Source organism: Mesitornis unicolor, unplaced genomic scaffold (genome assembly GCF_000695765.1).
Source record: "Mesitornis unicolor isolate BGI_N332 unplaced genomic scaffold, ASM69576v1 scaffold49079, whole genome shotgun sequence".
NCBI lineage: Eukaryota > Metazoa > Chordata > Aves > Mesitornithiformes > Mesitornithidae > Mesitornis > Mesitornis unicolor.
This window is the reverse complement of record NW_010208840.1, coordinates 1-13,142: the sequence shown is the minus strand read 5'-3', so window position 1 is coordinate 13,142 and position 13,142 is coordinate 1. Positions and strand designations below refer to the sequence as shown.

At 39.1% G+C, this 13,142-nt stretch overlaps 1 protein-coding gene across 1 annotated transcript; it reads left to right on the top strand.

Annotated features, from left to right (window-relative positions):
* Window positions 1–3,181: 3,181 nt before the first annotated feature.
* LOC104533496 (NEDD4-binding protein 1-like) lies at window positions 3,182–12,609 on the top strand (the record flags this gene model as incomplete). The annotated part of the gene is made up of 3 exons (XM_010192644.1): window positions 3,182–4,953; window positions 11,939–12,069; window positions 12,513–12,609. Coding segments are annotated over 3 exons (2,000 nt in total), but the record flags the coding sequence as incomplete, so codon positions are not given.
* Window positions 12,610–13,142: the final 533 nt, after the last annotated feature.

Here is a 13,142-nt window from a genome sequence, read left to right as displayed (position 1 = left end):
CCCTGCCCCGGCTCTGTGTGCCTGCCCCGCGGTCTGCGGCTGCGTGAGGGGTTTAACACTTGTACGAGTGGGCTACGTTTTGCTTTAAAGCACGGTTAAAACGTATCACTCTCCTTTTTTTTCCCGAAGTCAAGGAGTGCCTCAGAGCTGGGTGGGTGTTGCCATGTTTTATCGCTGCTTTATAGACTAACTTATTCTGTGGCATATAAGCAAAACTCTGCCAAGAGCTTCACAGAGCTGACATTTCCTTAACATAGAAGTTGGCAGATACAGACGACCTCACCAGCCTGCTCGGCGAAGTAGGCATCTTTCCTTTTAACCCAGCACCAGACATGTTAACAGAGAGAGCCATGCAGGGTGGTGGTGTCTCTGACAGTGACAATGGTTGCTGTGAGGTATCTTCCCGGAATTATTTAATTGTAGAATCGTAGAATGGTTTAAGTTGGAAAGGACTTTAAAGATCATTCAGTCTAGCCCCCTTGCCATGGACAGGGACACCTCCCACTAGACCAGGTTTCTCAAAGTTCTGTCCAACCTTCCCTTGAACACTGCCAGGGAGGGGGCATCCACAGCTTCCCTGGGCACCCTGTTCCAGTTTCTCACCACCCTCACAGTAAACAATTTCTTCCTAATATCCAGTCTAAATCTCCCCTCTTCCAATTTAAAGTCATTCTCCCTCGTTCTGTCGCTACCAGCCCTTGTAAAAAGTCCCTCCCCAGCTTTCCTGTAGGACCCCTTCAGGAACTGGAAGACTGCAGTAAGGTCCTCTCCTGGAGCCTTTCCTTCTTCAGGCTGAACAGTCTCAACTCTCTCAGTTGGTCCTTGTAGGGGAGCTGCTCCAGCCCTTTGATCATCTTCATGGTCCTCCTCTGGACCCGCTCCAGCAGCTCGATGCCCTCCTTATGTTGGGGTCCCCAGACCTGGATGCAGTGCTCCAGGTGAGGTCTCGCCAGAATCCCTCGCCCTGCTGGCCACGCTTCTTTTGATGCAGCCCAGGATGCAGTTGGCCTTCCAGGCTGCAAGCACACATTGCTGTTTCATGTGAAGTTTTATGTTAAATCTCTTGTACAATTCGCTTTCAGAGGGGCTTGGCAGTAATGACAAAGTTTAATATTACTCATAGTGGACCTGGCAACTGTAGCTGTTTGAATCGTGTGATGAGAATGGTCGTGTGAGACTAGCTAGGCTGAAGGTAGCTTTCAAATCCGAGGTCTCTGTGTGGGCATTTGTGTCTCTTTGTTTAAATACAGATATATATCAGTGGGGATCCTTAGCATGTATTTTCTGACATAATTCACAGACTTGGCAGTCCACTTTCAAAAACTTGGTTCCTTAACTGTGTAATGCCTAAGATCTATAAAGAAAGTAGTATGAGTGGCAGTTTTTTTTAATTATTTGACTCTGAAATTTACTCTAAGCCAATTTGCATGCATATATGGGCTCAGAGTCTACAGGAACCATTACAGGTAGCATAAACAGCTATTCTTCTCCAGGCAGCGACAGTACAACTTTGTTTTTTCAGAAAATTGAAGCCTGATACAAACAGTGCAAGATTTCCATTTTCAAACTACTGCTCTTCCTAGTAACATACAAAATGCTGCCTACTCCAGGTATTTTAGAGTATGGGAGATGTGGCTTCCCTTACATGTAGAGCAGTTTTCAGACCCTGGCTGGAGGTACTATTTACTAGGAAGTACGAACACTTGCGTATCTTTATTGTCTCCCTTTAAAAGATTTTGTGATAGCAATTTGTGTTTCAGTTCATCAGTCATGTGCAGTGTATTCATTCTTCAGTGCTGTTTGAGTATCCTTTTTTCTAATTGTCCTGTTGCTCTGCAGCAGTCATGTGATGACTAAGGCATGAAAAGTAATCCTGTGGATTTTATTGCAGAAGCAGTTAGTGCTAATATGGTCTTGAAGCAGCTTGCCTTGATACCCGTGGTGATGTAACTCAGGAGATGATAGGAAGTGGTGTTAAGTTATTCATTAACTTGTGTTGGTTTTCAGTTCCATTTAAAAGAAAAGTTTAATCTCTGAGAGTAAAGATAGATAATAAAAATTGGTATACTTGGGAGTCTGCAAATACAATGACTGCAGCTTCGAAGCTGGTTTCACTACATCACAGAATTTTAAGCACAGAAAGAGACGGTTTCAGGAAAAATAATGCCACTGGAAAGAAGAGATAATATAAGGTATTGACAGAGTTCTGAACTCTGACACACTTAAAACAACGTAGTATCGTGAACTTGCCTATAGTAACTTCTAGGGGGCAGAAACAGCAATGGAATTTTATTATTATTAAAAACCTGAACTTCTAGAACATAGAACTGTCTGGGGCCTGGGGTTTTCTCAGTCATTTATCAGTATCCTCTGCTTTTTTAAAATACTGAGTTTCGAGGCCTGATGGAGAAAGCTGGCTAGCTGTTGAGCTTTTTTGGGTGTAGTTTTCTTTGGTATGGTATACCCATTTAAAAAAGGTGCTCTTTTTTTATTTGGTTAATAAGGGAATCTGTCAGAGTCCAGATAGTTGTTTTGTTGTTTGCTTGGTTTAGCATTTTTTTGCCTTTTTTTTTTTTCCTCTTTCCCCTAAAGGTATCTCTCAGTGGTTACTGCTGTGGCTACTGGTTACATTGTGCCATACCATAGGTTCAATGTCCTTGATTCCTTAGTAGTAACTGTAGAATAAGTAACACATAGTAATTACTCCAAAATGTAGGATAGCTACTGTTGTGATGAGCCTTTGGAAATTTTCTTTAGGAACACTTTTTAGAAGTTCAAGTCTATGCAGTCTGTAGAATTCTGTAGCACAAGGCATTTGTTTGTGAAGTCTGCATTCTCTTTGACCAAAGAATGGGGATGGGAAAATAAATATCTTTTGACTTGTAGCTCAAACAGTTTAAAAAGACAACTTAAATACTCTGTTCCTATCAGTTTCAAGTAAATTTATAAATATAAATAGGATATAAAAGAAAGCCTTGTATGAGATCTATTTTAAAATAATTTCAGATATTTGTATTTTATCTTTATTACCCGGTAAATACTGGCAATATTTACTTTCTCACATTTCTTATGCTGTCTGCTTTATTTTCTAATGTACTTGTCCATTACCAACCTCACCAAAACTAATTTTATGTATTAGCTTTTCAGAGGTACTCACCCTGCTGTCTTTTTTTCCTTCTAGGAGTATATTAAGGGACTCTGTGAACCTGAATTAGAAGAAAAGGAGTACTACCCAAAGGACATGCACTGCATCTTTGTTGGTGCGCAGAGCCTGTTTCTGCACAGTCTTATTCAGGATACCTGTGCTGATATAACAGTGCTGGAAATAGGATTGCTCAGTATTAAGGGCGGTGCAGAAGCTGTTGTTATGGCCCAAAGTCATGTTCAGCAGTTTGTGAAGCTTTTTGAGAATAATGAAAGCTTATTAAGGGACAATGAATCAGAGATTAAAAAGCAATTCAGACAATTTGTGGAAGCACATGCAGATAAATATACAATGGATTTACTGATTTTGCCTAGCTCACTGAAAAGAGAACTCCTAGCTCTCACACAAACTGAATGTCGTGAAGTGGAGAGCAATATCATAGATCTTACAGGTTCTGAAAGCCCGACAGAGCTTTTCGAGAGCAAAGCCTTCAAAGTAATCACTACAAACAGAGATGGCAGAGCAGGTGGTGAGGAAGCAAGAAACAATGCTGGCACACCTGTAACTGAGCTTACAAAGCAAATGGACACTGTGTTTTCTGATGTTCCTGAAACAAGTTTTGTTCCCATAAACAATGTGCCTCTCTTCGAGGCAGTGGTGTGTAAAGAGAGGCAGTCATGTAAGAGGAGATCTTCTGATGATGAGGAAAGGCTCCCTAAAAAGCAGTTCTCTTTGGAAAATGACCAGGAAGTGAAATCTGCTTCGCACAGTAACCCTTCAGACAGGGATGCAGTTATTGATCTGCTTTCAGATAGCTGCAGTGAATCAGATGATCCCGCTTACTGCCTTAAAGAAGGTGATGATATAACTGAGGAAATGGAATATAAGATTCTTGTGAACTTTTTCAGAACAATGGGATATTCACAAAATATTGTAGAAAAAGTTATTGGCATCCTAGGACAATCTGTGGAGCCATTAACATTGCTAGAAGAAATTGAAAAGGAAAATGTAAAATTTCAGAAGGAACATGAACAGTCATCTCAAAAGCCTAGAACTATCCATTCTCCTTTAGGAAGTAACACAAATAATTCACAGAAGCTAGGAGACAAAGGCATTTCTGGCAATAAAAGTCCACTTAAATCCAGTCATATTTCAAAGGAGAGAAAAAATGAATATCGCAAAATAAGAGATTCACCAAGCACGCAAGTTGATGCAGAAGATAAAATGCATATGTCGGTATGCAAACCTGCTTCTCCTTCAAGTAAAAATTCAGCTGTATGCTATAAACAAACAGACAGACATTGCCCTGGTAAGAATCCCAATTTAAGGTCAAGTGATACAGAAACTGATGGTGGTGTAACTTTCGGCACTCTACAAGCTGGAGCTCTAAAAGATGTTGACTGTGTAGCCAGAGGGAGCTCAGATGTGCAGTGTATCTCAACTAAGACTAAAACTGCAGTTCAGCAAAAATCTGCAGGGCCCCTGACTGTTCAGAATAGTCATCCTGGTTTTGAAGACCCATTAGGACACTGCAGCTCTTCTCAAGTGAGATCTCCCAGCCAGCGCCTTCCCCGAACCTCAGATTCTGAAAATCCTATCCCAGACCAGGTATTGACTTCACAATCACATCCTTCAAGTCCTGATAGAGAAACAGTGGGACCACACAGGCGGCGTCATGATCCTTCAGTTACTGGAGTTCAAAGATTTTTGGAGTCTCTGAAAACGCCATACAGACTGGAGTTGAAAAATGAACCTGGGAACCCATATTTAAAACATATCGTTATTGATGGAAGCAATGTTGCAATTTCGTAAGTATTTTTCTTTTCAGCCGTCTTTATTAAAAGTTAAGGGAACTTTCAAATGAAACAGGGACTAAGAGGTTGCATGTGTAAACCCTTTGCTAGCTAGCAAAATTTTAATTTCCAACGCATAGCGATTTTGATAGTTTTTATTCTCTATTTAGTGACAGCATTCATTTTTGACTGGCTTGTTTGGAGTTGTTATTCTTTGTTGAGATACTGTGCATGGAAGGAAATGTGGAGGTTTTTAGCAGGTGCGCTGCATGACGTGTACTGCAGTGCCCAAATCCAGTTAGAATGGTGTGGTAGTGGGATATTCTATCATGAAACAATTCTTGTAGAATTACTGTTGGTTTTAAAAAATTACATAGACTGAAGTTGAACAAATGCAGTAACTTGTTAAAATAGAATAAGGAAAATCATAGAATCAACCATAGAGTCATAGAATCATAGAATGCCAGGTTGGAAGGGACCACAGGGATCATCCAGTCCAACCTCTCAAGGTAACAGTATCGTTTAAATGAGATGAGACAGCACCCTGTCAGGCTGACTCTGAAAACTGACCAGTGCAGGGGAATTCACCACTTCCCCTGGGAGATTGTTCCAATGTCTGAGATAAAATCCTTGATTTTGACTTAAATTATTTGGTAATTGCAATACTCTGGAAAATATTTTCTGTAAAACCTTTTAAGACTTAGCTTTCTTGCTTTGGCAGAAATTTGCAAATTTGTGAAAACAGCTCAGATTTATGAAGCCTGGACACCAAAATAATCTGAAAAAAAACTTAAACAGAATAGGCAATTAAAATTAGAAAATTAAAATTAAAACTAGATGTATGCTAGGGGTAGATGAGATCCATTTTGCTAGCAAGATGTTTCAAAATGAAAAGTGAATTAATTCTACAGCAGTTCTCACTAGGCAGTGGTCAGATTTGAAGCCTGATCTGTGCCATTTCAGAGCAACCTACTTTGAATTATCAGTGGTCCAGCTGGATTCTTTTACTTCTCACACTTCTGTCAGAAGTAATTTCAGTGAACTATGCTCTGCTGCAACCCATTTTATGTGTGAAACTTAATGTACTTTGTATACATCTAACAAAGAAGTTGGATCAACCTAAGAGAAAAGTGTTTGGGTTTTTTACTTTTGCTCTTAGCATCTTGTCATTTTGAAGTGGAAGTTCTTGTATAGTGGTAATGTATTTCTGCTTTAACAACATTACACAGTAGTGCTTGGGTCCTGTTACTTTTTGCAAATGCAGGCATGCAACAAAAATATCCCATCCGGCTCCATAAAACTTGCGGAGTAGGGAGCCATGTGTACGTGTGCACACACCTCATCTCCTCTTCCTTCTGATAGCAGAAAGAATGTATGCAAATGATAGTGGACAATTACAGGGCTGTTAGATAATTTTAATAGATTGGCTGTCAAATGACTTTGCAAATAAACCCTGTGAAATGGGCACACAGTTAGTAGGAAAAGATAAAGGTTTTGTCAGTTTTTACTATGGGACTTTTTCTGTAGTTTTGGAATAAGAAAGCGAGCAATGACAAATGAAATATTTCCTCATATCAATGAGGAAGTAGTGGTTTTTAAAAAACAAACTGATTGTTCTCCTGCTTTACTCATCGATGTAAGACTGAGTGAACTTACTGTGAGAACTTGCTATTTATGATTTATTGTATTGTGTGCATTCAGGCTTCCTCTGCTGAACGTGCATAAGCCCTTCCAAGTACAGAAGTTAGTTTTCATTCTGAAACCATGCTGCCAGAATAAAAATGCAGTAGTTTAAGCAAAACAGCAGTAATTCTAGGAAAGACCATATGTATCCCCAGACAAAGTGTGAAAAGATCAGGCCATTTAAGTGCTTCTTAAACATTTACACTCTTTTAAAAGACGGTTTTTAATCCTGGAGATTGGAAATCCTTAAGAGCCTCATACCAGCTGTATTATCTTGTAATCAGTTGTAACTCATTCTTGAACAAGATATTTTCTAAGAACAGGCCAGAGTACTACCAGTGATCCCATGAATTCTGTAGGATGCTTTTGGGCTGAGAAAAACACATCTGACTGATTACGACACATGAATCATCTACTTCCAGCTATTAGATGAAAGAGGCTTCCCAAAAGAATGGGCTTAAATGCTGTTTAGGGGAAGAAAATAAACTCTTCCAGGAGAAAAAAAAAAATGTATTGTAAGAAAAGAATGTCAAAGTCTGTCCTAAATGGAATTTAATCTTTTGGACAGTTGACAGCTGGTAGAGTTTCCTAGAAGTAACTATGTAAACACAGATCTGTACATGTGCATAGGCACAGTTGTGTTAATGGGAATGAAAACTGGGTGTGTGCTTCCCGTTTCACAGGGATAGATAAAGAAGCCCTTGGATGTTGCTGCTTTAGCTTCTAAACATTTCACCAAAATTCATAGCATAGCATAACTTCCCTAGATGTTAGGGGTAATGAATACTCTAACTCCCTTTTCTCTGTAACACACATGAATTTTGCTTGAGAACAGAAATAATAAATCACAGAATCACAGAACGTTAGGGATTGGAAGGGACCTCAAAAGCTCATCCAGTCCAATCCCCCTGCCGGAGCAGGAACACCCAGGTGAGGTTACACAGGAAGGCGTCCAGGCGGGTTTTGAATGTCTCCAGAGAAGGAGACTCCACAACCTCTCTGGGCAAATTCTGTTGTTATTCTTGGGAAGTGCTAGTAGAACTGTTAATAATATTTTAGCAAATTGGGGAATCAGTCTTAACTTCTTCCCTTTATGTACAGTCCAAGTCTGATGATTTCTGTTTTGATACCTTGTACATAAGCTACCAGATGATACTCTGAAATTCCTAGACACATAGTTCAGAAATGTTTCTGCTAATGTTTTAAAATTAATTAATATAAAACTATATCTCACTTTGCCTATTTTTTTGACAAGCCTCATGTATTTGCATGTGTTCCTGCTAGATCACTATTTTTCCCCATTCAGAACAAAACATACACTGCTAAAGATTATTAGCTTCAAATGCAGTTTAAGGACCAAGGATGTAGTAATATAGAAATGTTTGCACTTAGTCCAGAAAGTCTCTATGGCATAGATGAGTTGTCACAAGTGAGTTTAAGTAACTTCTTCTGATTATGAGAAGGAATGGTCAAAGATTTCTTAATATGTAGTCTTTCCTGTCAAGCCGTCACTAATTGAAGAGGATGCTGATCATCCTTACAACTTGATTGCCCCAGGTTAAAGAGCCCAGAGGTAGTTGGTCCCTTATGACTGGCAACATTAAAACTTCCCAGGTCAATCCCTGGAGAATTACTTGAATTAGTAGATTAAGGTTTTTACTGTCATTTCATGGTCTTGCTGATTATAAAGGGGAAGCCTGACATGATCCATAACTCTTAGAACTGCTTTAATTCAAGTACAGTGTTTTGTTACAGGAAATAGTTTTTAAAGCAAGCTTATTTCCTCATTTTTCAGACTTCGTTATTTAGAAAACAGTGATGTAAAAGTGCAAGTCACAACTGAGTCATAAGCTACCCAGAACTTTTAAAAATTATTTCCCAAATGTGTTTTAGTGGAAGAGAAATGCAAATTTTTGGGGTCATGTAGAAAATATCAAATACACCGCATCCTCATTGTCTTCTCTTTTTGGTGGTTTTTTAATATGGAGAGATTTTTTTTTTATCCCCATATTTCATCTGTGGGATTTTGTGTCTGACTTTAAGAACAAGCAAATACATCTGAAACCAAAAGATGGTGAATAAACATCTGCTGATCTCTCTGATGGCTGTGGCGCTACTGTAGGCAGTGACCTACCTTGCTTTGATTGACCACTCCTATCAGTAAAATAAATCTTTGAGCATGCACCTCCAATATATGTGTATTTATCCACTATGTATGTGAAGTATGTGCAGTGTTTCCTTCATTCACCCAATGGCTTGTCCTGCAGTAGAGTGGGGCATGGTAGCTGGGCACCAGTGACCCAGTCCCCAGATCTGGTTGTAGAGCCAAACCAAATGGAAACTCTGCTTATGAAAAGCAAAGGACAGAGAATTGCCTCAGAATAGCAGAACCATCAAGATAAATTTAAATGTCCTACTAAGTAATCACAGCATGGAGGCCTGTGGGTTTTTTGAAGTAGGTATTCTGCAGCTCCCTTTTAGCTAAATAAAACCTCACTATTTTCTTACGTCTTAGAAAGTGAAGAATTGATTTTGACTTTGTTTCGAATTGTCCTCAGCACCCTGGGGTTATGGACATCTGCTTCCGTGCCTATGTTGGGGGTTTTTCGGTTTGGGTTGGGTTTGGTTTTTTGACCCCTGAGTGTTGTGTGGTTTTGGGGGAGGGGGTATTATTACATTGCTCACATGCTTGGACTGAGGCCGAATGGGCTTCCAAATTACTACTTGCCTTGTGTCTGCAGTCTGGAGACTGCAAGAAGGTGAAGAACTTTCCCTCTTGCCACATGCAGCCTAGTAAAACCAGCACTTTGATATGGTGATGCTAGCTGTGCTTTCAGTGCGCCTGTTACATGAGAGAAAGCCCTGAGTTTACTCTAGCCCCTAACAAATGTGGTTTTTATAATTGCCTCTTTCTGTGTGCTGAAGACAGGCCTTTTGGGGCAGACTGAAATATCCAGATAGTTGTTGGGTGATTTTAAATTAAATTTTATTAAAATGCAGAAGAAACTAGAATGAAAGACTAATTAGGTGGAATTCTATATTGCTAGAATCATTTGTAAATAGTGATATCTACTTTCCTTAGTTTAATTACAAAACCAAATGGAAAATGTTACATGTCCTGAAAAGCAACCTACTGTTTGCTGCTTTGTGCTGCTTATGATTGTTTCTTGTTTAACTTAAGAAATACCTTTGTAGGGTCTTCACAGGTTTTTAAAGGACTGGGCCAACTAAAACCAGCATTTGCAATGACATCTGAGCAATAGATGCAGTCTTTGAGATGGATGTCTTGAAAAGAGCACCTGGCTGTGGGAATTTGCTGTCCTTCAGATGTTTACCTAGCTTAAATAAGGCATTTTGTATTTCTGTTTATCTAGCAGTGACATATTCATGTTATAACTAACCATAATTCTACATGTTAAAGTACATGACAAAGTTAAATACATTGCTTCTGTCTGCATGGGGTTTTTTTGAAGTTGCTACAGAGCAGGAGTTTGTGATCATGAGCTGCAGTTCCAGGCTTCAGAATGTTGAGAGTACGCTTGTGTAGTTCAGCAGACTTAAAGCTGTAAGACAGGAGAATGGATGTGTAGAGATAGCATAATTCTCAACACAACATCAAGACGTTCTCTGCTTCTCTTGAAGTCCAATTGAGAGCCGTTAAAACAGTGAAACTATTTAACAGCTTTCCAGTTTATTGAATAGGATATCTAACTCTAAGTAGGGGGATGATGACTGCAGTTTATGTTGATGACCTGGAAGGTTTATGTGGGGTTACTCTGTGACAAATGCCTTCATTGCTCTTGACATCAAGAACACTCAATGTTATTAGGCCAAGTGTGGCATAGGATTTTTTTTTAGTCCAGAAACTGCTAATATTTCAGATATTTTTGCCTTTCAGATGTAGTTTACTCATTTTTCTGCCCTTCTGTATAGAACATTCCTCTCCAAATTCAGAGAACTTAAAAGATTTATATTTTGATACATTTCTTTTTAAATAAGTTTACAAAATTGGAAAGGGATATGTGAATGCTACTAAAGGCTGAGTTTCACTCAAATACTCAATGGAGATATTTTAAAGAACTCTCTGGAACATTTCCTGGTAGGTTAAACTAGGGGTTTAAAGACAAGATTCCATTCAAAATTAGTAACGCTTACCATTAAGCTCATAATGTACAATTGCACATTCACTAGGAGACTGGTTTAAAATCCAGATACCACCTGGTCACTTCTTGTTATCAGAAGCACTTTGTAGTGACTTAGTATCTAACTCAAAACTTACGTACTTATATGTACTGCTCTGTCAGAAATGGTTTGCTTTAGATGCCATCAGTTCGAATCAGCGTGTTTTCTAACAAAGTGTATCATCACTTTGTCTAAGTGTAGCCTCTAATCTATGGAAACACGAGGGGAAATGTTTCTGAGTGAAAACTGGATTTATCCTTATGTAGGGTGCCGATTGGTGCTTTGTGGCTCTGGAGGTATTTTTGCTTCTGTCTTCTGTGCTTTATTGTAAGATTTTTCTTCTGTTACTCTCCTGAAGCTCAGTTCCCAGAGTCTGGTTAGACAGTCAGTCGCTCAAGGGCAGCTTCCTGCCACGTGTAAATGGGCACATAGGATCATTGGGATAATTCAGATTGGGAGGGACCTCACAAGGGCAACTACAAACCCTGTATTGCTCATATTAGGCAGTTGCTGATTTTTCTGGAAAGTCACTTAACTGAGTTGCAAAAGCAGGTAATGAACATCTCTTGTTTTAAATGTTACAAAAACTATTACCATTAAAATAGAGTGTTTTGAAAATCTTTCTTCAAAGAAGTTTCAGGGGTTTTTTGTTTGAAAATGGTAGCTCAGATTGTTGAAATGAAATTAGAGCAGGCCCTAATATCTTAAATTATCAGAGAACTTCTCAGATGTAATCCTTGGGAGCCAGTTGAACCAAAGGTCTTCTGTTTTGTAGCGGGACTGTATTTGGAACTACCACAATATTGGATTATGGTAATTTTAAACTGTAATCAAGAGATACTGGAAACTGGCACTGTTGACCTCTTTTTAAAGCTAAACCGACTTCTGATTACTCAAATATCGTTGTGCCCATGAAACTGAAGGGAGACTGAGCTATAAATTTGCAAAGTGATGTTTCTGTTCCCTTCTTTTGCTGCATTTATAAGATTCCTCATCTGTAACGTCCATCTACATTAGATTTTTGTGAGGCTGTACGTGTAACCTCCAGCTTCACTTTGCAAGGTCTTATGTTTTCTTTGTATTTGTAGTAGTGAAACTAGTGAATTGAAACTCCCTTCTCTTTCTTCGCCCCAAGTCATGGTCTAAGGAAATTCTTCTCCTGCCGTGGAATTGCAATAGCTGTTGACTACTTTTGGAAACGTGGCCACAGAAATATTACCGTATTCGTTCCACAGTGGAGGACAAGACGTGATCCTTACATTACAGGTGAACAAAACAGTTTCCTAATCTTTTCTTTATTGAACTACATTGTAACTATTTCATTGAATGCTTCTGTGAAGAATGAATGGAGAAGGAATACTTCATAAAACATTAGGTGCGAGCAGTCTGGCTGCTCAGCACGAGTAACTGGGTTTCCATCTACAGCATGAGACACTCCGAAATGCTGTTTAGGCTACTGCTGTGCCACAGGTGGAGGCCTTTTTTGTTTGGGTTGGGATTTTTTTTGCTCTTTAATTTCTAGTTTCCACCTCTTCCTCCCCAATTTTAGAATATCTGCAATTCTTCAGCTATCAGTATGTCACTGCTGTAGATAAATAGGTACAAGAATAGCCCATGTTCTCTGCTAATTATATCTCAGACTAATTGTCAAATCTGTAAGTAGCCTAGAAGAAAGTGTTTTTAAGAACAGCTGTTTCATGTTTTAACAGAGCAGGATTTCTTAACACAGCTCCAGGATGTTGGAATATTGTCTTTAACCCCTGCAAGGATGGTTTTAGGAGCAAGAATTGCTGCTCATGATGACAGGTATGGAACATACATAGTTTTAAAGTCTCGTTTAACAGCTGACTAATGGTCGTTAAAGCTTAACTCATGAGCAGTTGTATTGGCTAGTTCTTCAACCTGTCTAAACAGAGAGCTATGCATCTAACTTAAGACTGAGCTCTGTATCTATTATGTTATTTTACTGTCTGAAGAAACATTTCTACATGTAGTTGTGCTGGTTTTGGCTGGGATAGAATTAATTTTCTTCATAGTAGCCAGTATGAGGCTGTGTCTTGGATTTGTGCTGAGAATAATGTTGATAACACAACATGTTTTAGTTACCACCAAGCAATGCTTACATACAGCTAAGTGTATAAAAATAAGTATATAAGAGTTGGCTGGGGATTCAAGCCAGTGGCTCCCCACTGCTTGGGGGCTGGCTGGGCATCAGTCAGCGAGTGGTCAGTGGTTGTATTACTTGTTTTTGTTGGGTTTTGTGGTTTTTTGTTCCTTTCCTTTTCACTACAATTTAGTAGTCATAGAATTTATATTTTATTTTATATTTTATTTTATAT